The 27,959-nt window shown below is 45.7% G+C and overlaps 1 protein-coding gene across 1 annotated transcript in view; it reads right to left on the bottom strand.

Moving 5' to 3' along the window:
- LOC147898174 (2-isopropylmalate synthase A-like) overlaps positions 1-27,959 on the bottom strand; it is a 79,784-nt gene that overhangs the window by 37,768 nt on the left and 14,057 nt on the right. Inside the window, exons 4-7 of the mRNA XM_087378783.1 lie at positions 9,520-9,612; positions 9,142-9,228; positions 7,785-7,885; positions 7,615-7,648 (exon numbers count right to left, since the gene is read on the bottom strand). Coding sequence (XP_087234909.1) covers positions 7,615-7,648; positions 7,785-7,885; positions 9,142-9,228; positions 9,520-9,612 — 315 coding nt within the window. The remainder of the gene's footprint in view (positions 1-7,614; positions 7,649-7,784; positions 7,886-9,141; positions 9,229-9,519; positions 9,613-27,959) is intronic.

Raw genomic sequence — 27,959 nt, 5'->3', positions numbered from 1 at the left:
AATGTTTGCAGGAGGTACCATGGAGCAAAACACATACACATGGCCTACATCATAAGGTGACCAGAGGTGTTTACAAAACACACAAAACACAATAGTTTATTTCATTCATTTTGGAGGACTATCCAGGCTGAGTACCTTGACTCAACATAAAAAGAGAGATCTGGAGCATACATAGAGATGATTTAAAATGCATAATCTTCAAAGGATGCCTCATCTTGTGGAGGCACATCAACTGAAAGTAGATTGGCATTTTCTGTCTTTGCTTTGGCTCTGCAAAACTTCTCATGATGATTGTTTTTGCCACAGTGTTTGCATGGATTGATTTTGAAGCAGTCCTTTGAAAGGTGATTTGTCTTTCCACAATGATTGCAAGGTGTAAACTTGCCCTTCTGGATTTTTACAGCATAAGCTGTGTCATTGCCTTTCCTGAGTTCCATGTGCCTTTCTTCTTCTTGGAGAGCAGAGATAATACCTTCAAGATTAGGATTAAGAAGATTTTTCAAAGTTGTAACAATATGATCATAATCTTCAGACATACTCTTAAGCAACACTGCCATAGCATCATCTGTAGTGATAGGAGAGTTGATAGAAGCAAGTTGAGTCATAAGACTCCTCATGTAATTGACATGGGCTGCCAAAGCAGTGCCACTAACCATCTTCAATTCAAAGAAAGAGATTTTAAGTGATAATTTAGAGATGTGAGAGCTAGCACCAAAAATCAAGTCAAGCTTCTGCCAAGCTTCTGAAGGAGACTCTAAGTCAGAGATGTGATGAATATAATCATCTCCTAAAGCAAGAGCAATGATACCATATGCTTTCTCCTCTCTAGCGGGATCCCTTGCAGGGAGTGTCAGAGCTGAGGATTCTCCAGCATTGGAGGCTATAGAAGAAGAGGTTGAAGTCGGTTTGATAAGTTCCCAGAGGTTTTTCCTCATCAATGCAAATTTCACCTTCATCTGCCATGTGTGGAAGCCCTTTCCATTGAACTTATCTATATTCAATATGGTAGCCATGAGAGGGTCTAACCCAGGTATTGGGTAGTGTCTTCTCTCTTACAAGGCTAGAATAACAACTGAAAGGCTTCCAAATATAAGCATTTAATGTAGCAAAGACTAGTGACCAAAATTCAATCAATGATGCTTTTTCTTACATGCTTCATAGAGGTGGTTAAAATGAAATCTTTCCAATCAAAACCAGGTATAGCAACTCAAAGCAAAGCTGAAGCCACAGTTGTACTGATGTTATTGAAAACTTCAAAAACTCAGAAATGCTAGAGTAGCATCTTATGTAGCATCATCTTCAAAAACTTGTCAAAACTGTCAAAATCAAAAGACTGAACTTGGAGGGCTTGTATCTCACTCTTCAAAGCAAGGAAAAGAGGGCTTTCTGAAGCAAAAGAAAGCTCATATACCAGAGAAGATCCAGCACAGAGGTTGGGTGAAATGGCGCGCTGTTTTGCCCGGGGGAGTTGCTGCAGGCTGAACCTGAGTTTTCACGATTTCTCCTTCATTACTGAACCAAATGAGCTGAAAAATGACTCAAAATGTTCGTCTTGAGGTCGCCCATCTACTCCTAAGAGGGCTCGAGCAATGGCGCAGCAAGCAGGGAGTATTTTGCAACAGAAGAATGATGAAAAAATGCGCTGTTTGGAGAATGGCAGCCAGCAGAGACGTTTTTTTTTCAATTGCTTGCAGGTGGAGGTTCGCCCAAACGAGGGGTTTCTCCAGCAGGAAGGGCTTGGAGAATGGCGGAGAACTGAGGGAGAACAAGCTTAAGCAAATTTTGGGAAGAAGAGGAAGAGATGGTGAAAGAAGAAGATGGAGAAGAAGATGATGATGTGGCAGAAATGGATCAAGGGGGATCAAATGGCTCTGATACCATGTTGGTAAACTGAAAAGAAAGAGTAGAGTGGACACAAACTCAGAATACTTGCATTACGGAATGAAGAAGAGTGAGGTCCTTATGTAGGCACCTCTTACATGCTCACTGACATCACTGATGACTTCAGAGCTCCACAATCATCTCCTCAATCTGCTCCTAGATTCTCTCAATCATCCTATGTGGCTTTCCACCACCTAACTGTGCTTATGGGCACCTAACTGTGCCTCTAGCACTCACACATAGAAACCAAGGTGTGCCTGAGGCATACACCTTGAGATATCCCAACAAACCTTAGTGCTTCTCTACCCGAGGTTTACCACACAGATGCTAATCCTTAATTGTAAAAGCTCGTTCATTGGTACTTGCCATATTAAGCTTTGCCCTCTTTTCCTCACTCAAGAGCATAGATACAACGTCATGGAAACCAACTGCATCGGAATTCAACCTGAGTATGGTAACTATTTCAGAATACCTTCACGGGATGCTCGTGAGTAAAATGGCCTTTACATCATCATCATCTACCTGGACATTCAAGGCTTGGAGCTGCTTCATAATTGCCTGCATCTTGTTGAGGTGGGTAGCCAAGGAATCTCCTTCTCCCATTTGTAAAGAACTTCAGCATTATTTTAGAATTCTTCACCATCGACCCGAACAATGCTTCAGGTATGCTCCAATTCTGGGCAGCAATCTTGGAGATATCGACATGATGGAAAAAGTATAATCCTAAAGTACGTCCAAGAAGGCCCAAAGCCTTCTCATTCTTGAACTTCCATGCTTGCCTTTTCTCTTCACGATTAGTAGGTTTCTTCTCCGTTCCAGACACAACCCCCCACAACCCTTTCTCCATGTATAACAAACAAACAAATAATTGCCAAGAAGGGAAATTACGACCATCAAACCTTACCGCCGACATCTCGGGCAGGCCAATCTCCAAGGCCTTGTTCCACGTGTCCATTTCTGCTCTTACTGTAGACGAATTTGTCCACATAGATCACAAGCATGCCAATTGCTAGCACCCTTCTCCTCCGTGCACTTCGTGGCCTCTTGAGAGTATGAGGTGCTTTGATAATTTTGAATCGGGGTAATCTCCTATGCAACAATCTTCTTCAAGGTTTGGATTCGAGTCCTCAAGCGTATGAGAGAAACCTCACGTCCTCTGAGAGCATCGGTTACTAGGCTCAATCTGCAGTAGCACGTAGCAAGCACTGCACCGCCTGTACATCTTCATGGCTGATAGGAAACTCAATTGCTTTGCTCAGAGACTCGCTCTAATTACTTTCAGCGACTCTAATTCTCAGACCTTAAGAATCTCATGTCGCTTATCAAGTCCTGAATGCTAGGATGCTTCACAGATCCTCTGAGATCACCGCTCTGATACCCATTGTTGGTGAATAGAGACACACTTGCATGCACTAATACATTCACTAGCTAAGAGAAGGAAGAGAATCGTGAATCTTAGACCACACGAGTCGATATATATTCAAATGGAAAGCTGACAATCATCAAGCCCTCAAACCTCACTCTAGCAGATGCTCATCCCTATGGGGCTTGTTGCATCTACTACTCAAGACACAAAGGCTAACAGCACTGCTCTGCTCCAAACACTCGAAGCTACAAGAATTTGCAATTGCCCGAGCAAATGTGCATGACATGGACTTGTAAATATCTAGCTCATCAATTAAGATGCCCTGCCTCTCACAACATCATACTTCATGTACCGCTCTATGACATCCATCCACCCATCATGCACCACAAGGCTCTAGCATCAGTTAACTTTGAGAAGTCTATCCCATCCATAGTTTGTATCTTCTCCACCATTCGATCCGTGAGCTCATATACAAGTCCCATGGTTGCCCTTCCGTATCAGCCAAATGAAGGATCTTCAAAATAGGTACACATATCTTCAATATAACTCTTGCTTTTTACCAGAATGAGGCACCTAATACAATGGAGGACACCTTTTGTGCTTTCACAGTGTGTGACACTTTCTTCCTATAGTACCCATCACTCACAACCATCAATCCATTGTAGACTCTGTCATCCCACAAGTTTCCTAACACGATAAACATGTAAGCAAACCGAGTCTGTGTAGTATCATGCTAACACCAGTGTGCTTTCGAGTAACAAATATCACAATCGTGTTGGCATGTGGTAACACTGGCTTCACCCAAGCAAGTTGTCCAATGTCCTCAAACAAGAGGTCAAGGCAATGACACATGCATCTAGTATAGAAAATATGAGGCCACTCTTCCTATACAATTCTCTTGCTCGCACATAGTTAGATGCATTGTCCATGCATACCTAGACCACATTATCTGGCCCAACATCAAGAATGGCAGCTTTCAATATCCCAAAAATGTATTCCCCTAATTTGTACTGCCCACTAGTATCCACAAACTTCAAGAGGGATGAGCCAAAAATGCATGAGACCATGATATTAATGATAGGCCTATGCCAAGTGTAAGACCAGCCATCACATACTATGCTGCAGCCATATTTTTTCCATTTCTCTTGAAACTGTAGCAAATCTTGACATATGCATACCTCCTCATTATTTATCTTCTTCATGCGCAAAGATAAAGCTAGGTCTAGCTTGGCCAATTGCACAGACCATTTCCAAAAAATAAGGACTGCTCGCCTTCCAATGAGGAATGTCCTCTGCAAAGAAAAAGCATCCGAAGAGCAATGTAGGCCTCCTTCCGTGCTTGGGACTCCCATGCCTTGGCCAAGGCTCCCTTTGACACCTTTTGTTTCTTCAGTTTTGGCCCATGTGCAGATGCACTTGCACTTGCAGCACCTCTCCCAGGCATCTCCCAAATCAACCACATCTGCATCAACCTCTTCTGCAAATTTTTTTAGACCTGCCTTTGCTTGCAATGAAACCCAGATCAGATGAAAATCACAATCCACTTTGGCACCATGGAACATTTCGCAATCAACGTGGGACTCCCCGCGACAGGATGCCTGGCACTAGAAATTTCGTATACTCCTCGGGAAATGTGCTGAAACTGTGAAAATCAAATCACCAATAAGATAGAGTGCTAGGAGACAAGGGTAAGGAGCAAAACACAGCACTAGGGCCCAGAAAAAAGGGTTGGACGCCCCGAAGGTCTTTATTGCAATAGAATAATGCTTTGTACAGCTAGCTCTCACAAGAGCATGGACTAAGTACAATCTGTGTGTTCTAGAGCTCTAAGGCTCTTCTTTTATAGACTTAACCTCCAACCCAAAAGCAAGAGCTTTCTAATAAGCTGGGGTTAGCTTTTAGCCTAAATTAGGCATACTTTTCTTAGACAGCTGAGCTTTCTGTAAAATCAGCTTTAGGGGGCTTTTCTTGGAAATTGCACTGGAATTCTTGCTGATTTGGCCTTGTGGGATCCTCCATAAAGTAGGCGCCCACATCTTGGTGCTTTTTTCCTTGTAGGACCTGCCTTTTGCACTTTTTCCTTGATTCTAGGGCCTTTTTGCACTCCTCTTGGTCCTACACATTGCCACAAACAAAAACCAACACTTTAACCCGTTAAAGGTTAGACTAATGCATGCATTCTAGTTCTTCGACTATTTTAGTCCATTGTGGGCATCCCCACAGTTTTCCTTTTTACCAATGCAAGGCAAAAGTAAAAACAATAAAACCTATTCTTGGTTAACAAACTTCACTATTCTTTGACAGAAGTCAATTCTAATAAAGATTACTCTTTATTTTCTTAGGAGAAGTCCCAAATGGTGATATCCCCTCGGCTTCTAAACAGTTGTCCTCAACTGAAAAGCTTCTTGATACAACTGTAGAACCTGAGGATACTCTGAGAAGAATTCCTCATCCACCCACTTGGCATCAAATGCCGAATAATTCTTAAACTTGACAAGGTATCTACGGATAACCTTGCCTCTGGGTCGTTTCTTCTCTGCATGATATACAATATGGCCATGTGGTCTGCCTTAAAAGTTTTTCTTATTGGAATGAAATAGGCCTGCTTGCTGAACCTGTCAATGATGGTCCATATCCCATCATTCCCGTATCTAGATATAGGAAAAATCAAAGATGAAATCCATGGCAATACTTTCCCATGGTCCCTCCGGTATGGGTAGCGGCATGAGAAGTCCTCGGGTCTTGTACCTATCATACTTTACCTTTTGGCAAGTAAGACATTCAGTTACAAACTTGTGAATGTCTATCCACATCCATGGCCAAAAGAAATATCTCTCAATGGCCTATGTAGTAGACAAAATACCTCGATGCCCTGCATAAGGAGGAACATGACATTCTTCCAAAACTTTGGCTCGCATGTCTTGAGTCACACAAGGATGATCATCTTTCATGAGAAATCCGTATTTCAGTGTATACTGGCTCAATGATGCTCTTTGCTGAATATTTCTCATGGTCTCTCCGAAATCTGGATCCTATAAATAAAGCTCTTTCATAGCCTCCAAGTCCCGGTGATATGCTATGGTGACATTATTCACTTTCGGCCTTCTAGATAAGACATCCGCAACTTTGTTCCGAGCTCATGGAGTATAGACAATCTGAAAATGAAACATGGACAGAAAATTTACCCACTTCACCTGCTTTTCGAAGATCTTGGTCTGAGTCAAGAAATACTTGAGGCTCTCGTGATCGGTCTTGACTGTAAAGCCAGCTCCAAGAAGATAATACTTCCAAATATTTAAAGCATGAATAACTGCTAGCATCTCTTTCTCATAAACACCCAAAAACATCTCGGCACCACGCAGCCTCCTACTTTCATAAGCTAAAACCCGACCTTCTTGATGGAGGGCAGCTCCCACACACTCTTAACATGCATCGCAATCCACATCAAACGGTTTCTGTAAATCTGAAACAACGAGAATAAGCTCGATCGTTAGCTTTTCTTTGAGAGCATTAAAAGCTTTCCTTTGTCTTTCTCCCCAACTGAAAACTACATTTTTCTTGGTCAAGTCATGTTCACTTGTTATGTGACACTTGATGAATGAATGAGAGCCTTTCATTGTGTCTTCATTAAAGCATTATTTCCTCACACCTTAACTCTCTCTCTCTCTCGCCCTTCACCATGTTTGCAACAAAATCCCTAACTGGGGATAAAAGTGTCACTTAGGTTAGCTAGGGCTACTATTATGCTTTGAGGTTACATAGCCCTAGTGTGTTGTACTTTCCTACTCTTGCGATAGCAATATTGCATTTTGCTTCACTACTTGCTCTCTCCACGGTATATCCTGTCCCCCCCCCCAACCCCTCTCGCAAACTTGATACAGTTTGAATTTTGTCGTTTTAACAATTTAGTGCAGTTACAACTTACAACCATGTCTGGGGACTTTGGTTGTAACAATCAAGTTGTTGATAGAGGCTTGTTCGCTAGGATTGTTGCGATGTATCAATGCAAATCCCTCGACATAGAGCAGCAATACAATTGCCATCTACTATTTGTTTGTCAGCTTAGCTGAATTATCTACATTTATTCCAGCATAGGTACTAGACCTTACGCAGTGTACTACGGTATATGTGTTAGTGGCTGCTGCAGCAACATATAAATTCAGCATAGATGTCATTGGCATCGTCAGCAACATCATAACTCGTTGACATGGACTTGGAAATTCCACTACAAATAAATGTGGGTTTGAGCAATTTGCTTGACAGATCCTCAATGTGAATTGTAGGTTTACACAAGCTCATAATTTTGAAGCATAATTAAAAAAAGGCAAAACCGAGTCGTCAACAAAAAGCCAAAATGCAATAAATACCTGCTGTAGGCGAGATCTCAATGCATGCCGACCACTGGCAAAACAACAAAGAACATTGTCACCCACATCACTATAACATTAGAGAACAAATACCTCGATCCAAAAATAACTAATCTAAAACGAGTATCAAGCAGGGGGATGCATTAATGCCACAAATCGAGGAAAAATACCTATGTTTCCCTAGCACAATGCCTGATTCATCTGCACGGGAAAGCCCAATATCTTCTGGAGCAAGTATCTCGTACGTGCCCCTGAATTTCAGCATTCCATCCTATAAATTTTCCCATCAACCATCTATCAGATCTGACATTCTAATCCAATACCCACAATAGCTTCCATTCCAGATATCCAAATTTTCATTTGAATTTTCTTTTCTTGACTGAGCACATTCTCTGATGGGATCTGCAGAATAAACTTATATGTTTTCTGTCATGGGACCAGAATATACCACGTTACAAATTGAGCATTTCTGTGTAAGTGTCCTAAAAAGCATGTGCTGTTGATCTTAGAAACAAGATTAATGGTCATTGACCTTTTACGTTTCGCATCACGTGGCTACCAAAGTCACAGGGTTGTGTTAGCTAAAACTACCCAGCACCACCAAAACAAACCCAATGGCAGAACAAACATCACAGCTATTACATAAGCCATACACAAGATGCATCATAACACAGCTGCATCAAATATGTAGGCATTTGTTACAAATTCTAAGGGTAACATTGTTTGCCTTAAAAGCCTGGCCATAGGCTTCTGAATTACAGCTTTCTATATCACTGTAAGTGTTTCTATAAATGAAAGATTATACAAAGAAAAATCTGAAAAATGACAATTGCTAAATATTTGAAAAGAAAGCATGTTATAAATTTCAATGTTGCCCAATAGTATTTCATGCTTTCTGGCACACCAACCGATCAACACTAGTGATACATATATCTAGATGATTTCAGGAACATGCCCAAACTCATCCTCTATAAACACAACATAGTGCAGTTTCAACCTCATGATAGTCACTCATACGATTGAAAACCATAAACTCCATCACGCATAGCAGGGACTAGCTACTATGACATCCCCACTGATGTCATCGCGCCCAACGGTGGGTGTAGACCATAGTATAAACATATGCTCTCACACATACAAATCCACACACCCATCCCAATCAAGCTAGCTATATTGGTGTAGGCCTTTCTGTCGTGTGGAAAAAGATGCAAAGAAAAAGCTGTAAAAGACAATTGCTAAATATTTGAAAAGAAAGCATGTCACAAAATTCACTGTAAGTGCTCAATGATATTCCCTGCTTTCTCACAGTCAAACTGATTAACACTAGTGATACATATCCTTCTGTTTTTCCCTCTCACAATTAAAAAGCTACATTGGCCACTACATAACAACCTCCTAACTCGCATAAACATCAAAACTTATCTTTCTGTTTTTTCCTCTCACAATTAAAAGGCTACATAGGCCACTAATGACAACCTCCTGACTCACATAAACATCAAAACTTAATTTTCCTAGTGAGAAAGTTACCTGGTGAATTCCACTTTCGTGTGCAAATGCATTGGCTCCAACAATTGCTTTGTGAGGCTGTACTAGCATGCCAGTATATTCTGTAACCTGGCACAGCAATAAGAACCCTCCAATTAGAGATTCAAATCCTAGAATTTACCCTCAACAAAGCATGCTCCTTTATTCAAACCAGGATGCTTGGAAGATATGTCTAGTATTGCTTACTGGTAAAGGCATGGCACCTATAGCAAGGGACCCAAGTAAGGCTACATGCTTATCAGAAATGTGTATGAAATGGTTGCCTTGGGTAAGAAATACAATGCAAGGTTATCTTATACAGTCAATGAAATGGGGCAACGATTTCGTGTGAAAAGTAAGATCTTTTTCTGGAGTACAAACCATCTTGCTTGCTGCTGCAATATGCTTTGTTTGGATGCCAGTAAACAATCCACCCATCAGCTCTTTGCCTCGACATTTAATGGCCATCACAACCTGCAAAGGCACGCAACCTTTTCATGATAGACAAAGGCACGCAACCATTTTATGATAGATACATACAAAAAGTGCTACCCACATATCAAACAGAACATCTACTTCTTTAACCAAAAAGAGAGGAGAAAGGAGGTGGGAAAAGGGGCTAGAGAGAAGACGGGGTGTTGCAAGAAAGAAGAGAACTTAGAAAAACTTCCATTCAATAAATGCATATGGAGTCCATTAATCCTCAATTCCATGTTCAAATGGTGCTAAGTAGCTTCATCATACATCTACATGAATCCACAAACATGCCAAACTCATCCTTTGAAAACACAACACATAGTACAATTCAATCCCATGACACACACTCACAAGGTTGAAAAACATAAACTCCACAAGGCATAGCAGGTCACCAACGTCATCGGCGCCCGCTAGACCATACTGTAAATATATGCTCTCAGAAATACATATCCACACACCCATACATACTCGAGCATCCATCTATACAAAGATCTTCGTATTGAGTTTCTACCAACACTTCAAGGTGAAGGGCAGACTCAACTGTGACAAAGGCTAGTAATAAAGAAGAAGGCTAGTCAAAAAGCAGTACACCTTCTCTTCACTCAAGTTACTACTGTTTGTAAAGACTATACAATTTCATTTTCGTCTCTCCCAAATGAGCATTTCTAAGCAAAATAATTAGGCAATCTAGCTGATAGGGCACACTTAAATAGAAAGAACTTATTGCAATACCAGCAAGCTGCAACATAGACAAAAACTTCACAAGGGATGAAATTTGCATGTCCGATAATATGGCGAGAACGTATACCTAGATGAGTCCGGGAACATGCCCAAACTCATCCTCTAAAAACAACATAGTGCAGTTTCAATCTCATGATAGTCACTCATAAGGTTGAAGACCATAAACTGCACTGACGTCATCAGCACCCAACAGTGGGTGTAGACCATAGCATATGCTCTCACACATACAAATCCACACACCCACACATACTTGAGGATCCATTTATACAAAGTCTTCATACTGAGTTTTTGTCGGCACTCCGGAGGTGAAGGGCAGACTCAGCCATGACGAAGGCTAGCACTAAAGGAGAAGGCCAATCAAAAGCTAGTCCAAAATCTCTTCATTCAAGCTACAACTCCCTGTGAAGACTAAACGATTTCATTTTAGTCTCTCCCACATGGGCATCTAAATCTCGCTAATAGGACAAGGGCAACACACCACTTAAGATAGAAAGAATTACCGCAAAACCAGCAGGCCGCAACATGGCAGGAACGTATATCTAGATTGTTAGAAATGACAACAAAGGGTATACGGATGAATAATAGAGCCCAAGAACTCACACATTGGTGTTATATGTGGAATCCAAAACTAAAACCTCTTTCCTTATGTGTACTTATGTAGATGTGCAGCAAGTAAACCAACAAAACTTATATTTCTGTCCAAGATGGACATGATACAAAAGCAATGCCTAGTGCATCACCCTCTAGTAGCAGAGTGCTATCTCGTGCTGCAACGACGTCTGAATGATCCTACCTTTCAGAAGTTGAGACAATTTAGACCCTAGCTTCACAAAATGGAGCAATCATTCTGCGAACTGTCTACTCACGACCACATATAAAGTAGTGTTGTGTAGAATGTATATTCAACGGGTGGAAGTGCAACCCGAAAAGAAGAGATTCAGACCTCCCCCTTTTGAACCTTTCGGAGGAAATCCCTTTCTTACAAGACCAATTCCTTTTATTCTCACTTCAACCGACTTAATTTCGGGTTAAGTGGCAGCTTACGTGACATGTTATGTAGTTGCTTGAGCTGCATACTTGTTCGAGCGACGAGAACCCTTAAACCCTTTTAAACAACCTGAGGAGGACCCTGTTTTTTAATCTCCCTCACAATTCGTTATGGTAGTGGAGGTATTACTAAAAAAAGTTTAAGTATGGGCAATACTGTGGTGCTTCCTTGGCTTTTAGTGGTGTTTCTCCCATTTTCATTGGCTGCGTGAAACCCTTTACAACAGTTGTTCTCCTACCTCCGTAGCTCTCCCAAAACCCTTGGCCTGCGTGCTTCCTATGTGCTTAAGTGGGCCTCGTTGTGGTACCCCACAAACACACCTTCAAGCTGACCCTCCCGGATAGCCACAAGTCAGTCAGTGCTTGACCTCCTTGTTGCTCCAAAACGCATCCAATGGTGAGGCCCAAGCTCCCCCTTTGATCCATCAGCCTTGCTGCCTTGATAGTCAGCCTAGGATGAAGACACCTTGTGAGCTCTTTCTCTGGAGCACTCAGCCTCCTCCTTTGCTGCTCCAAATCCCATGCACGAAGGCTCAAGTATGGCTGAACTGCTGCTCCAATCTGCTCCTCAAATGGGTCTTTCAATGGATGATTAGTGAGCCCCAAAGGCTCTCCTTTTATAGGCCACAAGGGCCTCCAAAATAGCCGACTGATTAGGCCTAGAGAGCCGACCCAGTCAACCCCAGATATAGTCTGTCAAACCAACTGTTAGGGCAGCTCCTTTGCTGGCTTGAAGGTCCTGCATGGCCAGATGGCAAGCAGCCACTGGGCCAGGATCCCCTGTCTCTGTCCTGACTTACTCCAAGCCCATTTCCTGGCGCAAAGTCCCTGCAGATCAGTCACCTATCAGCTCCTGGTGCCCCACCTCTGTTTTGGCCATGGTTGTAAGACACGTTAAGACACGACACGTTAGACACGAGTGTCTAAAGTGTCTTAAAAATAAGACACGTCATTGTAATAATAAATATTTAATTAATATATGTATAAGAATACAAGTGTACAACTTGCTAACATAGCTAGCAGCTAGATTCTAGAAGTACAATAAGCTACACTTAAACAATGCACTTGTACAATGTGGACTCAAAAGGTAAAGTTAAGACTCACGGCTCAAGAGCTTGCAAGTCACGACACAACTTTAAAGGTTTAAACTGACAATTGAATCTTGATATTCAAAAATCTAGATAAACAACTTAACAAGAGGCTAGAGGGCTACATAGATTATATACCAATCATCATAGATCAATAAACATAAATATCATGACAACAATCTGTCAGTCACATGTGACATGAATGAAATCTACATCTCGATACATATAATAGGAAACTTTCGACTCTCAAGATTCATCCTAATCCGAATCTGCAAGGTCACTGCCACTACTGGATCCAAAGTCGCCATCAGTGATAGCATGGTTAAGTCAAACTTAATGTTAGGTGTTACACCCCACCCACAAAAAAAAAAAAAAAACAAGAGTGTCTAAAGGTATCTTAAGGTAAGACACGTGTCTTAAGTGTCGTATCATAAGACACGAGTGTCTTAAGAACCATGGTTTTGGCCCTGTCCAGGCCCTAGATCCTCTGCCACAGATCCATACATCCTTGCTGCATGCTCCCGTACTAATGCTCCTGCAATGTCATCTCATTCCCCACACTGGGCACATATGTGCCTTCACCTAACAGCCCAACTAGGATTTCTAAGCAAACACAAAAGCTAGACTTTTAAAACCAATAAAGTTAAACAAAATCATAAAAGATAGTTTGAAGTGTCTAGGAAAGGACAATAAGGGAGCAGATTATCCACCGCCACAGCCTAAGCAACCACCCTCCTAGGTCATTTTGTGCAAATACTTCCAACTCCTCATAGAAAGGTTCAGGTCATGAATGAAAATAGTACATATGTTATCTTTCTTCAAATACATGGCTCATAATACCTAAAGGACTTATATGTAAGATAGGGTTCCGTACTCGTTATAATTATTGCGAGTTCAAAATTATGTCCTTTCGTTTAAGTAATGAGACAACCTTATTCAAATCCCATGAATATCCTGCCTATACCCTATCTGGGTGAATTTGTTATACATTTCATGATGATATCCTAACCTACAGTAAAGAACATGTGAAGACTTTGAGAAAAGTTTTTAAATTGCTTAGAAAGTGAAAGTTTTACACCAAGCAATCAGGAGTGAATTTTTCCCACATAACCAAAAGATTTAGGACAGTTTTTTATGTTGGAATATCATATTAGTCCAGAAAAAAGTTAAAATTCTTTTAGAATAATAACATCCAATAAATGTTAAAATTCAAATATCTATTAACACAGTCAGATTTCTACATTATGCTAAAGAAGCTGGTCTAATAACTTTCATCAATCCATGCATATCCATACCATTTTCTCATTTATTTTTATTATTTATTGTGCACATATACCTAGATGGATTTCCAGGAACATTCCCAAACTCATCCTCTAAAAACACAACATAGTGCAGTTTCAATCTCATGATAGTCACTCATAAGATTGAAAACCATAAACTCCATCACGCATAGCAGGGACTCTCTCACACATACAAATCCACACACCCACACATACTTGAGCATCCATTTATACAAAGTCTTCGTACTGAGTTTCTGTCGGCACTCTGGAGGTGAAGGGTACATGTTTATTGTGCACATGTTTATTGATCATCTGTGTGAGTTCTTTTTTACAAGACTTTACACTAACCATGTACTTCAAGAAGTCCTACACATAGGTCATAATTATTAAATGAGCTCAATTGGCATGGTTTTTTGCCATGTCTCACATTTTCTACAATAATCCACCTTACGCACGGGGCAGCCGATACTTGTAGTAGAAGTGCTTGTGACACGTTGCAGTTTATTGAGATTCTTGACTCAGCTTATGTTGTACTGAGTTATGCTTCTGGATGCAAAGTATCTTGGACATATTTGATTCAAACATCTCCAAAGTTTCGCTAGAGATTATATATAATAGGTTTTCTACTTTGATGGGGGGAAGGAAAACGCCTTTTTGGAGAGGTGAAGCTTAAAAAGCTTTGTCGCTATTAAAAGAATAGTAGTCACAACATTCATACTAAGAACAGTAGCACATCAGCCTTTTGTGGTTGAAGTGGATGCTAAAGGCTTCAGTGTCCGAGCCATACTGATCCAAGATGATCAGCCACTTACTTTTGAGAGCAAAAAGTTAGACTCTAATTACCAAAATATTCAGCTTATGAGAAGAAGCTCTTCTCCATAGTTCAGGCCTAAAAGACGTGGAGTATGGTTGACCAGAGTTTGGAAAGCAAGGGGAGATGAAGGGAGCGATGGGTGCTGTCCTTGCCTGCGTGAGCACTGCTGCTCTCTCCCCTGTCATAGCCTCTCCTACCCCCGCCTTCACTCCGCCTCTTCCTAAGCCCTCTCCCTGCTTTCCCTCCGCTTCTTCCTGCCCGTTCCAAGCCTTCTTGCAGCACCTTTGCTGTCTTTCAGGCTTCAGCCGCCCTTTGCTTTGAGTTGGGTCCCGGGAGGTTTCTCAGCTGTTCGCGCTGATTGTGGGAGCTCTTTGCTGGCCGGCTTGTTAGTTTTAAAGTTGACAGGTCGCATCTGTCTCTAGGTACTTTTCTCTGGTTCGAGCTTGGAAGCGCAGCTTTGTGCTGCTCTGGTGATTTGGAAGCAGCACCATTGCTGTATTTAGACCACCCAGCAGTTCGAGTTGGTCCCTGGAGGCTTCTCTGTGATTCGCACTGTTCGTGGGAGTTTCTTTTCTGGCAGCTTGCTGGTTCTGAAGCTTTTGAAGCTTGCAACTGTTTCTGGGAGCTCTTCTCTGGGTCGAGCGTGGACTTGGATGCTAGCGCAGTTTTTGTGCTGCTCTTCTTGTTTTGGGAGCAGCCCCCGCTCTCTAGCTCCACTGGGCCTGGTCACAGGTCTTTTTGTGGCTCATTTGGGCATTGTTTAAAGGCCATAGCCTTCAGTTATCTTCTTGAGTCCTTTTGGCTCTGCTGGACCCTTTTCCTGCGAGCAGGTCAGCTTTTCAGCTTTTCTCAGACTCGAGCAATTCTTTTCTGCCCAAGCCCTTTGGTGGGCCTATTTAAAGAGAATCTTGATCCTGATTCCTCTCCAGCCTTTTTTTCCTCTTTTCTGCCCCGCCCTTCCTCTCTCACAGCGCAGTGTTTTTGTTTGATTTCTCTGGTCCGGCAAGAGGGGCTCTTTGGCAGCTCGCTTGACTCCCCTAGCCGCTAAGGTTCTACTTTCCCAAAGGACAAGCAACAAGTAAAGAAATGCAGTACAGTGACTTCAGGATAGAGCTTTGGTGAGCACGATTGTTGGACCCACTCCCACAAGGAGTTAGGTGTGGGACTGGATCTAGGTCACCATCTACAAGCGAGGAGTTAGGTGCGGGACTGGATCTAGGTGAGCTTAGCGCTAGACAGTGACTACATTCAAGAGGTCACCATCTACAAGAGAGGAGTTTTTCTTCGTTAGATGAGTTCCCTCGAGAACACCCCGGCCTTGGTGGAGCATGCCCATTTTCCTTGACCCCCACCTCGTTTACTTCATCCCTTGGTACCATGGGTTCACAATTGACGACATGGGCTTGACACAACACATGCCACTTCTCTCAGTGACTCCAGCCTCCGATTCATGGGGCTCCCAAAGGAGTACCGACCTATCCTTTCCTCCATCAAGGGATGTTTTGGCATAGTGTTAGAGTCCCCGCCGACTTCAACAGACTCAGTTGTGGTAGATGATGGAATCTCTTATCTCAAGGTGATTGAAGACAACCCCAAAACTCTTCCAGCGAGATCCTCCTCGAGACTCTTGTCAACGGAGAGCTCCAACAAAGGGTTGAGGTCTCTGGACTTCCAGGTCAATGTATTCGTTGCAAGCAAATGGGTCATTTGGCACGGGCATGTCCCTAGGGCCAAAGTAGGGCTCCCCCTCCTCCTCAGGCTCGAGCTTCATGCGGATGGAGCCCAACATCCACCCAAGCAGCAGCATGAGTCTCAAACCCCTTTGGGTGGAGCCTTCCGAGGGGATTGGACTGGGTGGAGAGAAAGAAGCTTGGTAAGAGCGTCGTCAAGAATTGCTAGTGGCAAACCAGACTTAGGCAAAAGGTGATGGCAAACCAAGCAACAACTTTCCAATCTCAAGGGGGGTAGACAGATGGATCGGATATCCTTCTATCTCCCAACAAACCCGCCAAAGGCAGAGGCCTAGAGTACTCAAGCTCTTACACATCCGACAGACAATAGGAGAGCCCATCGCCTTGCCCCCCTCCCATCCACCCCTTGGATCTTCCCTTGCTCAACCTTTCTCCCTCCACCTTCCTTCGCACCCTCACCTCCTCCCGCCCCTCCCGTTGCGGTCACTCTCACTATCCATTGTCCTCCCCTCCACCCCCCCCCCCCCAAACCCTTCCCTCCCGTCACCTCCCCTTCTCCCCACCCAAGGTCCCAGCCTTCTCCGGTGCCTAAGCGTTCGGACAAGGGCAAGGTGGAAACTCTTTCCTCTCAGTCTTCAGATTCTTCCTCGAATCCCAGCCTTTTTTTCCTCTTTTCTGCCCCGCCCTTCCTCTCTCACAGCGCAGTGTTTTTGTTTGATTTCTCTGGTCCGGCAAGAGGGGCTCTTTGGCAGCTCGCTTGACTCCCCTAGCCGCTAAGGTTCTACTTTCCCAAAGGACAAGCAACAAGTAAAGAAATGCAGTACAGTGACTTCAGGATAGAGCTTTGGTGAGCACGATTGTTGGACCCACTCCCACAAGGAGTTAGGTGTGGGACTGGATCTAGGTCACCATCTACAAGCGAGGAGTTAGGTGCGGGACTGGATCTAGGTGAGCTTAGCGCTAGACAGTGACGACATTCAAGAGGTCACCATCTACAAGAGAGGAGTTTTTCTTCGTTAGATGAGTTCCCTCGAGAACACCCCGGCCTTGGTGGAGCATGCCCATTTTCCTTGACCCCCACCTCGTTTACTTCATCCCTTGGTACCATGGGTTCACAATTGACGACATGGGCTTGACACAACACATGCCACTTCTCTCAGTGACTCCAGCCTCCGATTCATGGGGCTCCCAAAGGAGTACCGACCTATCCTTTCCTCCATCAAGGGATGTTTTGGCATAGTGTTAGAGTCCCCGCCGACTTCAACAGACTCAGTTGTGGTAGATGATGGAATCTCTTATCTCAAGGTGATTGAAGACAACCCCAAAACTCTTCCAGCGAGATCCTCCTCGAGACTCTTGTCAACGGAGAGCTCCAACAAAGGGTTGAGGTCTCTGGACTTCCAGGTCAATGTATTCGTTGCAAGCAAATGGGTCATTTGGCACGGGCATGTCCCTAGGGCCAAAGTAGGGCTCCCCCTCCTCCTCAGGCTCGAGCTTCATGCGGATAGAGCCCAACATCCACCCAAGCAGCAGCACGAGTCTCAAACCCCTTTGGGTGGAGCCTTCCGAGGGGATTGGACTGGGTGGAGAGAAAGAAGCTTGGTAAGAGCGTCGTCAAGAATTGCTAGTGGCAAACCAGACTTAGGCAAAAGGTGATGGCAGACCAAGCAACAACTTTCCAATCTCAAGGGGGGTAGACAGATGGATCGGATATCCTTCTATCTCCCAACAAACCCGCCAAAGGCAGAGGCCTAGAGTACTCAAGCTCTTACACATCGACAGACAATAGGAGAGCCCATCGCCTTGCCCCCCTCCCATCCACCCCTTGGATCTTCCCTTGCTCAACCTTTCTCCCTCCACCTTCCTTCGCACCCTCACCTCCTCCCGCCCCTCCCGTTGCGGTCACTCTCACTATCCATCGTCCTCCCCTCCACCCCCCCCCCCCCAAACTCTTCCCTCCCGTCACCTCCCCTTCTCCCCACCCAAAGTCCCAGCCTTCTCCGGTGCCTAAGCGTTCGGACAAGGGCAAGGTGGAAACTCTTTCCTCTCAGTCTTCAGATTCTTCCTCGAATCCCAGCCCCGCCCCTCTTCTAGTGCAAGACATAGCTTCTATGGAGCAAACTCCGTCACATGGCCCCTTTTCTAAGCTTCCAAGTCCAAGGCCTAAATCCAAGACGACCCCTTCCGAACGAGTTCTGGAGGCTTGGACCGTGGAGCTACCTCGACATCTCAAATGATTATCTTGTTGCCTTGGAGGTGAAGGCTTTAATCATGTAGCCTCAAAAGGCGGGACCATTGGTGCAATTGATTCCTCCTCTCATCCTTTTTTGGGGTTTCAACTTTCCCTCCATGGGAGAGGAGAACTGGACCACCATGCTTTTTTATCTAACGATGAGGGACCAAATGTTTCACATGGTGGAGGAGTGGCTGGGACTTCATGAAAGGGAGTTGTGGATTTCCCCAGTCACCTAGCTATTCTCTAGTTGGGTTTCTTGGCAGAGAGATGAGGACTGGGCCTCACACTAGCTGTGCTCGGGAGTCGGGCCAGCAGTTCAGCTCAAGCAAGGTACACACTAGTTGCCACAGCAGTGCACTAGCCGGCTTGGGATAGAGGTCTCCTTCATGATGCAACCATAAATAGACAATGATCCAGCCAGATATAGAAGCTACCAAAAGAATATATTTCCGTCCAAAGCTATGGACACAATACAAAAGAGATAGATCCAAAGTCCCACCAGAGAGTCCCACCAGAGCGTGGTCCTTGGATCTTACCACCATTACTTCTACTATATCTCTAGAACTTGAGCCCGCATGCTCCACCTTGAGCGTATGTAGACTCTCCACCCTTTGACCTCAGCTTCTTGCTGCCTTAGGAGGCAGCCAAGATACCAGCCCTAGTAAAGCTTAGTCTGCACCCACCCTCCGTACTTCTCTACCTCCTGGAAGTAGGCCTGAGGGTGTGTAAGTAGCTGCTCCTGCTGCTCCCCAACTTGCTGGACTGCTGGATGAATAATGAGGCCAAGATACCAGCCCTAGTAAAGCTAAATCTGGACTTCTCTGCCTTAGGAGACAGCCAAGATACCAGCCCTAGTAAAGTTCAGTCTGCACCCACTTTTTGGAAGTAGGACTGAGGGTGTGTGAGTAGCTGCTCCTGCTGCTCCCCAACTTGCTGGACTGCTGGATGAATAATGAGGCCCCAAAGGCCCTCTTATATAGGGCACAAGGCCCTCCACAAAAAACCGACTCGCTGCCCAATCCTGGCCAACTGGAACAGGCCGACTTTTGCCTCCTATAAATGGGGGCCCAGCCCCCTAGTTGTGTGTGCCTGGCCCCCTCCACCACACCTCTAAATAGGGCTCCTCCCAGCCCCAAAGCCTGACCCTTTGTGGGTCTGCTGGCCGACCTGCTTCCAGCTTCCCCACAACCTGAGGGGTTCTATAAAGCCAGGCCTTCAGACATCCATTCATGCAGGGAGTCCAGCCCCTTTGTAATCGAGGAGGCATCTAGATGGGTAAACGTGGCCAAACGGGAACCTGCGAAGGCAACCATTTCGGTAACTCTCATGGAGCAACAGCAGAGAGCCAGTAAGGCTCTCAACATCAGAGTCCATGGTATTCCACGCACCGAGGCTACACTGATGAGCGATGAGACTGCATTTGTGGCCACTACACTTGGGGTAGCTGAGTGGGCATGGTGGGTGGGGAGAGATCCCAATCGAGAGCAGCCCCTTATCATACGATTCCATGATACTCATGCACGACTCTCACCTCTGCGGCATAGATTAGTCTTACGGGACCATCCATCGATATCCATGGATGAGGATCTCACCCCTTTGTAGGTTGAGGAGAGGCGCACTCTGATACAGCAGCAGGACCACACCCACAAGGATGGAAAGTGAGCAGTAGTTCGAGATGGACGACTCCTTGCTGGCCCCCGTCGGGCATCTGATCCTCCTCCCACATAGGGAGGTGGGGTCTATGAGACTTAGCATACTGAGACCCTGTCTTGTACCATTTGGAACTGTAATGGAACCTTCTCGTCAGAACCAAGAAACTTCTCGGAATCTTATACAGGTCGTGACATAGTCTTTTATACAGAGACACATCAGAGTCCACAGCACCCACTACTAGTAGTCAGCCGGTATACATGGGAGTCTGCTTACAGAGATGAGACGAGGGACAAAGGGGGAGTACGAGGATCGAGAGGAGCAGCAGTTCTTTAGAAGTCCACTCTTTTGGGAACCATCTTAGTAGAGTGGAGAGATACACACTCCAGATTTCTCTGGATCCGAGTCTGACACACAGACAGTCGGGATTTGTCCATTGCAGTATGCTACTTCCCTCCCGAGACCTCACACTTTGCTCAAGATGTCCGAGAGGAGACGGAGACATCACCATACGCAGCTCTATACTAAGACATTGTCGACCTCTCAAGCCGCAGGGAAGTCCCTCTTGGTTGGGGACTTCAACACGAGGACAAGGGATCGTCGCCACTTCTCGACTTCAGAGACGATTCATTTTACAGCCAGACATTGATCTTGAGGATGTAGGTATGATGCAAGTTTCAACTGATAGATGAGCTCCAGTCACATCTTACGGGCAGGCCCTGTTAGATCTAGGCAGGATGCATGATCTTATTATTTATAATTGTCTTGATAGTGTTGGAAAGGTCACCTCCCCATCTGTAAGCCCCCAAATGAGGAGTGCGTGGGGGAGGGAGACCTAGGGCAGGCTGTGCCCAAAGAGAGATTACCTGGATGTGTGGATCTGGGACAGATCTGGAGCATTCATGGTTGGTGGGGTATCCCAAGGATGAATGGCTGCATCAGGAGCAGCTCATGTGCAGGAAGATGGCGGGGACACAGTGTCTTGGATCAGGCCTAGCATGAGGCACTCAGTGGACTGCAGCAGGATCCTATGAAAGGCGCGCTGACATCAGCATGTGTACGGAGCAGGGTACAAAGCTGTATGGATCTGTACAGGCTGCTGCAGGGCAGTGTACGGAAGAGGTACGGCTAGGACAAGGCGCCGGCAAAGGGCTGCAGCAAGGCGCAGTATAGTGGGGGTCTATGGGCAGGTCTATGGCTTGCAAGCAGGGCTGGCAGGTGGCAGGACAGCAGCAAAGGAGCTGGACCCTGCATGGAACAAAGGGCCAGCAAAGGGCCCTTATATAGGGCTGGTTGGGCTGAGCCAACCAGGTCGGTTGGGCCAGCCAACCTAGTCTGTCCAGCCGGCCCAGTCAGGGCAGACTGGTCGGTATTTTTGCCAGGCCTCAGGGCCTATAAACAGGTCGGTTGGGCCAGCCAACCTAGTCTGTCCAGTCGGCCCAGTCAGGGCAGACTGGTCGGTATTTTTGCCAGGCCTCAGGGCCTATAAAAGGAGAGGCTTCAGGCCTCATTTCTCATCCAGCCTAGCAGCACTTCAGGGAGCAGGAAGGAGCAGCAGAGCAGCAGCAGTTGGGCCTATGACCAGGAGGTGAACTGTGCTGAGGTGCTGCAGACTTAGCTCCAGGGAGAGGCTGAACCTAGACTGTCTTCTAGGGCAGAAGGTTGCTGAGATCATCATCTTCTGGAGCAGCCATTCACAAGTAGGTTGGAGCAGTGGAACATGGATCTGTGAGCTGCAGACAAAGCTTGGCAGAGGCTGCCCAGCTAGGCTGATTCACAGGCAGTAAGATGGAGAAGAACACACTAGACGGAAAGTCTACAGACGCTCGAGGTGGAGCACGCGGGCTCAAGTCTAGAGATAGCCAGCAGATAGGAGAAGGACCTTGTGGTAAGATCAGAGGACCACATCATTGGTGGGACTCTGGATCTATCTCTTTTGTATTGTGTCCATAGTTTTGGACGGAAATATATATTTTGATGGTTTCTCTATCTGGCTGGTTCATTGTCTACTGATGAGTCTGCACATCTATTGAATGCAATAAGTAAAGAAGTTTGTGATTCCACACCCCACACCGCATACTGTGTGAGCTCCTGGGCATTACTATAAGTCTTCCGCTGTGCGTACCCTCTGTTGGGTATTTTCTAACATGGTATCATAGCCCAAGTAGGAGGCTCACAGGTGTGGGAGCCTGAAGGCAGGGACCTCGTTGAAGGACGACCCTGATTCAGAAGCTCTTGGGAATCGACTTCCACGACTGGAGGATTGTGCCCTTGCGAGAAGGAGGGTGATTCAGGTTCAGTCAGGTGCGTTTAAAGTTCGCAGTCCAGGTGATCTGGAGATGTACTTTTGTTGTAGACCTTGCCAAAGGAAGGACAGGTTGCAACAGACCCTCAAAGCATGGTGCCTGGAAGACTCCAGGTTGTTCACTCATTATAAGGGGGACGAGTGGAAGATCGTGGATGCTGGGTTGCTCGAATACAAAGGCAGGAATGTGACGGAAGGGGATGGTGCCAGGAGGTGCTACCAAAGATGGACCTGTGTACCAAGATGGTGTGCACAAGCGGAACCGGACGTGGTGGAGCAGGAGCCACTGGATGAAAAGCCAGGAAAAGATTTCGACACCGAAAGGTTCCAGCGGACTACGACCAGGGAGTTACTGGAGCATCTTCATCGACGTGTTGGCATTGGGCCTAGATGTGTCGGTGAGAGGGGGTGTTGGAAAGGTCACCTCCCCATCTGTAAGCCCCCAAATGAGGAGTGCGTGGGGGAGGGAGACCTAGGGCAGGATGTGCCCAAACAGAGATTACCTGGATGTGTGGATCTGGGACAGATCTGGAGCATTCATGGTTGGTGGGGTATCCCAAGGATGAATGGCTGCACCAGGAGCAGCTCATGTGCAGGAAGATGGTGGGGACACAGTGTCTTGGATCAGGCCTGGCATGAGGCACTCAGTGGACTGCAGTAGGACCGTATGAATAGCACGCTGACATCAGCATGTGTACAAAGAAGGGTACAAAGCTGTACGGATCTGTACAGGCTGCTGCAGGGCAGTGTACGGAAGAGGTACGGCCAGGACAAGGCGCCAGCAAAGGGTTGCAGCAAGGCGCAGTATAGTGGGGGTCTATGGGCAGGTCTATGGCTTGCAAGCAGGGCTGGCAGATGGCAGGACAGCAGCAAAGGAGCTGGACCCTGCATGGAACAAAGGGCCAGCAAAGGGCCCTTATATAGGGCTGGTTGGGCTCAGCCAACCTAGTCTGTCCAGTCGGCCCAGTCAGGGCAGACTGGTCGGCATTTTTGCCAGGCCTCAGGGCCTATAAAAGGAGAGGCTTCAGGCCTCATTTCTCATCCAGCCTAGCAGCACTTCAGGGAGCAGGAAGGAGCAGCAGAGCAGCAGCAGTTGGGCCTATGACTAGGAGGTGAACTGTGCTGAGGTGCTGCAGACTTAGCTCCAGGGAGAGGCTGAACCTAGACTGTCTTCTAGGGCAGAAGGTTGCTGAGGTCATCATCTTCTGGAGCAGCCATTCACAAGCAGGTTGGAGCAGTGGAACAGGGATCTGTGTGCTGTAGACAAAGCTTGGTAGGGGCTGCCCACCTAGGTTGATTCACAGGCAGTAAGATGGAGAAGAACACACTAGACGAAAAGTCTACAGACGCTCGAGGTGGAGCACGCGGGCTCAAGTCTAGAGATAGCCAGCAGATAGGAGAAGGACCTTGTGGTAAGATCAGAGGACCACATCATTGGTGGGACTCTGGATCTATCTCTTTTGTATTGTGTCCATAGTTTTGGACGGAAATATATATTTTGGTGGTTTCTCTATCTGGCTGGTTCATTGTCTACTGATGAGTCTGCACATCTATTGAATGCACATAAGTAAAGAAGTTTGTGATTCCACACCCCACACCGCACACTGTGTCAGCTCCTCGGCATTACTATAAGTCTTCCGCTGTACGTACCCTCTCTCGGGTATTTTCTAACATGGTATCAGAGCCCAAGTAGGAGGCTCACAAGTGTGGGAGCCTCAAGGCAGGGACCTCGCTGAAGGACGACCCTGATTCAGAAGCTCTTGGGAATTGACTTCCACGATTGGAGGATTGTGCCCTTGCGAGAAGGAAGGTGATTCAGAGTCAGGTGCGTTTAAAGTTTGCAGTCCAGGTGATCTGGAGATGTACTTTTGTTGTAGACCTTGCCAAAGGAAGGATGGGTTGCAACAGACCCTCAGAGCATGGTGCCTGGAAGACTCCAGGTTGTTCACTCATTATGAGGGGGACGACTAGAAGATCGTGGATGCTGGGTTGCTCGAATACAAAGGCAGGAATGTGACGGAAGGGGGTGGTGCCAGGAGGTGCTACGAGAGATGGACCTGTGTACCAGGATGGTGTGCACAAGCGGAACCGGACGTGGTGGAGCAGGAGCCACTGGATGAAAAGCCAGGAAAAGATTTCGACACCGAAAGGTTCTAGAGGACTACGACCAGGGAGTTACTGGAGCATCTTCATCGACATGTTGGCATTGGGCTTGGATGTGCCGGTGAGAGGGGGTGTTGGAAAGGTCACCTCCCCATCTGTAAGCCCCCAAATGAGGAGTGTGTGGGGGAGGGAGACCTAGGGCAGGATGTGCCCAAAGAGAGATTACCTGGATGTGTGGATCTAGGACAGATCTGGAGCATTCATGGTTGGTGGGGTATCCCAAGGATGAATGGCTGCATCAGGAGCAGCTCATGTGCAGGAAGATGGCGGGGACACAATGTCTTGGATCAGGCCTGGCATGAGGCACTCAGTGGACTGCAGCAGGACCCTATGAAAGGCGTGCTGACATCAGCATGTGTATGGAGCAGGGTACAAAGCTGTACGGATCTGTGCAGGCTGCTGCAGGGCAGAGTACGGAAGAGGTACGGCCAGGACAAGGTGCCAGCAAAGGGCTGCAGCAAGGCGCAGTATAGTGGGGGTCTATGGGCAGGTCTATGGCTTGCAAGCAGGGCTGGCAGGTGGCAGGACAGCAGCAAAGGAGCTGGACCCTGCATGGAACAAAGGGCCAGCAAAGGGCCCTTATATAGGGCTGGTTGGGCTGAGCCAACCAGGTCGGTTGGGCCAGCCAACCTAGTCTGTCCAGTCGGCCCAGTCAGGGCAGACTGGTCGGTATTTTTGCCAGGCCTCAGGGCCTATAAAAGGAGAGGCTTCAGGCCTCATTTCTCATCCAGCCTAGCAGCACTTCAGGGAGCAGAAAGGAGCAGCAGAGCAGCAGCAGTTGGGCTTATGACCAGGAGGTGAACTGTGCTGAGGTGCTGCAGACTTAGCTCCAGGGAGAGGCTGAACCTAGACTGTCTTCTAGGGCAGAAGGTTGCTGAGATCATCATCTTCTGGAGCAGCCATTCACAAGCAGGTTGGAGCAGTGGAACAGGGATCTGTGTGCTGCAGACAAAGCTTGGCAGGGGCTGCCCACCTAGGCTGATTCACAGGCAGTAAGGTGGAGAAGAACACACTAGACGGAAAGTCTACAGACGCTCGAGGTGGAGCACGCGGGCTCAAGTCTAGAGATAGCAAGCAGATAGGAGAAGGACCTTGTGGTAAGATCAGAGGACCACATCATTGGTGGGACTCTGGATCTCTCTGTTTTGTATTGTGTCCATAGTTTTGGACGGAAATATATATTTTGGTGGTTTCTCTATCTGGCTGGTTCATTGTCTACTGATGAGTCTGCATATCTATTGAATGCACATAAGTAAAGAAGTTTGTGATTCCACACCCCACACCGCACACTGTGTGAGCTCCTGGGCATTACTATAAGTCTTCCGCTGTGCGTACCCTCTGTTGGGTATTTTCTAACAGATAGATGGCCCTTCTCAGGTGGTTTTACCTGCCTCCCACATGGAGGGGGCTCTAGCGTTGTTGACTTCGTCATGGGATCCCCTGCGTTCACCTCTCGCATCACTGATTTTCCTGTCGCACCCTATCCTCCTGGGGCTGTCAGACATACCTCTTCTTAAGTATCTCTACACCCCATCTCACGGTACCTCCCACACCACACATTACCCACACCACTTATCATGACATACATTTTGACCGCAGCCTCTCGCCTACATATTCTGCTCGCCTTTACATACTTCTCACATAAATTGATTTTATACCCTTACTAGAGGACCGTGTTGCTCTACTCACCTGCTCACTGTACGAGGCTTCCCTTCACGCTTTCCCCCACACTACTCGCTCCACTCGTCCACCACCACCTAGGACTATCCCTTGTAATAGCTGGTACGATGATGAGTGCAAGGCTTTACGCCATCAACTTAGATTTGAAACCAAAAACTACCTCCCGAACCAACCAGAGACGCTACGTGAGTATCGTTGATTGGTACGTAGGAAGAAGCTGGATTTTGTCCGCCGAAACGAGGAAAACTACTGAATATTCTATTTAGTAACAACTCTAAGGACTTTTGTCAAAGATTTATAGAGGGGCCATCATCGTCACCACTCACTGACACTCCAATCTAGGATAATTATGGACGTACACTCTATGATATCCCAAATCAGCCAGCTCCTAATCTCTCACACATACCTCGCCCCACATCCTGCACACTTCTCAGTAGGGGGGGTGTAAAGGATACTGTGACAAAATATACCTTTGTAAGACTAGAATAAGTCCAATCATACAAATTTAGAATTTTTTGTTGTTCTAAAGATCAAAAATCTACAAAGAAAATAAAAGAGAAAATGAAAGAGAAGAAAAAAGAGGTAAACAAAAACTTTTATGAAAAGCAAAAGAAAGACATACTTAGCAAGCAAAGCAACACTTATGTCGTCATCAGTGCCCAAGCATAAGCAGCTATACTGGGTTTCTAAAGACCCGCGGAGTCTCTTGGGCAAACCCAGTGCTTGCTAAAATACGTCAAATAAACAAAAGAGAATGAAAACAAGAAATAAAGAAGAAACGAAGCAGGTGACTTAAGCAAAAATAAACAAGCAAGTCAAGAAACAAAAACTTCCAAAAAACTAGAATCTCTCTCTCTCTCTCTCTCTCTCTCTCTCTCTCTCTTATTTAAAACATAAAAAGTTAAAAGGCACTTTACACTTATGTCTCGTTTCTGCAAAGAGGCAAAAATACATTTCTAACTTAGAAAGCACAAGTATACTCAAACAAACTCTCTTTTGAAACTAAAAGAAAAACGGGCTATTCAGCTCCCCGCTTTTTGTTTTCAGCTTAAGTTCAATCATTCTAAACAAACCTAAGGCCGAAACACCATAGATAAAAGACTTCATATCTAAGAATGTGCGAACTTTTTTCATTATTTTCCTTGGATTATACCTCTTGTGTAATAGTAAAGTGATCAAATTACTACAATGAGTGATAAAAGACTCCTTAGTTGTACAAAGGCGGGAAAATCTATGGAATTGGGAAGAAATGACTCCATATTTTGCCAAATCAGAAATGTTTGAGTCAATGTGAGGCATTTTTATAATGTGTAAACCACTATATTCAGGTTGTTCACGTTTATCGTATATATCAACCTCTAATCCTATGGTAGATTGAGAAAGTCTAAGATCTAAGAAAACACAAGAATCCCCTTTTGAAGTGCAGTTCAGTTCACAAGAGTCACGAGGATAGATTCCTTCTCCAAAAGCTCTAGCGTCTTTGTACATAAAGTCTTGAAAGTTAGGAACATCTGGTACAAATAAATCATCTATAAAACGCCTAACTTGACTAAGCTTATGTAAAATGATAGGGCAGGTATTGATAGAAATAAGACGTTGCATAAACTCAAATTCATAAGTGAAAAGATAAAAGTTTGCTAAAAAGACGG

This window comes from Dipteris shenzhenensis, chromosome 9 (genome assembly GCF_047967505.1).
Source record: "Dipteris shenzhenensis isolate YYH24624 ecotype China chromosome 9, Dip_SZ_1.0, whole genome shotgun sequence".
In the NCBI taxonomy this organism is placed as follows: Eukaryota; Viridiplantae; Streptophyta; class Polypodiopsida; order Gleicheniales; family Dipteridaceae; genus Dipteris; species Dipteris shenzhenensis.
Note: the sequence above shows the minus strand (reverse complement) of the source record. Positions and strands in the feature narration are given on the sequence as shown.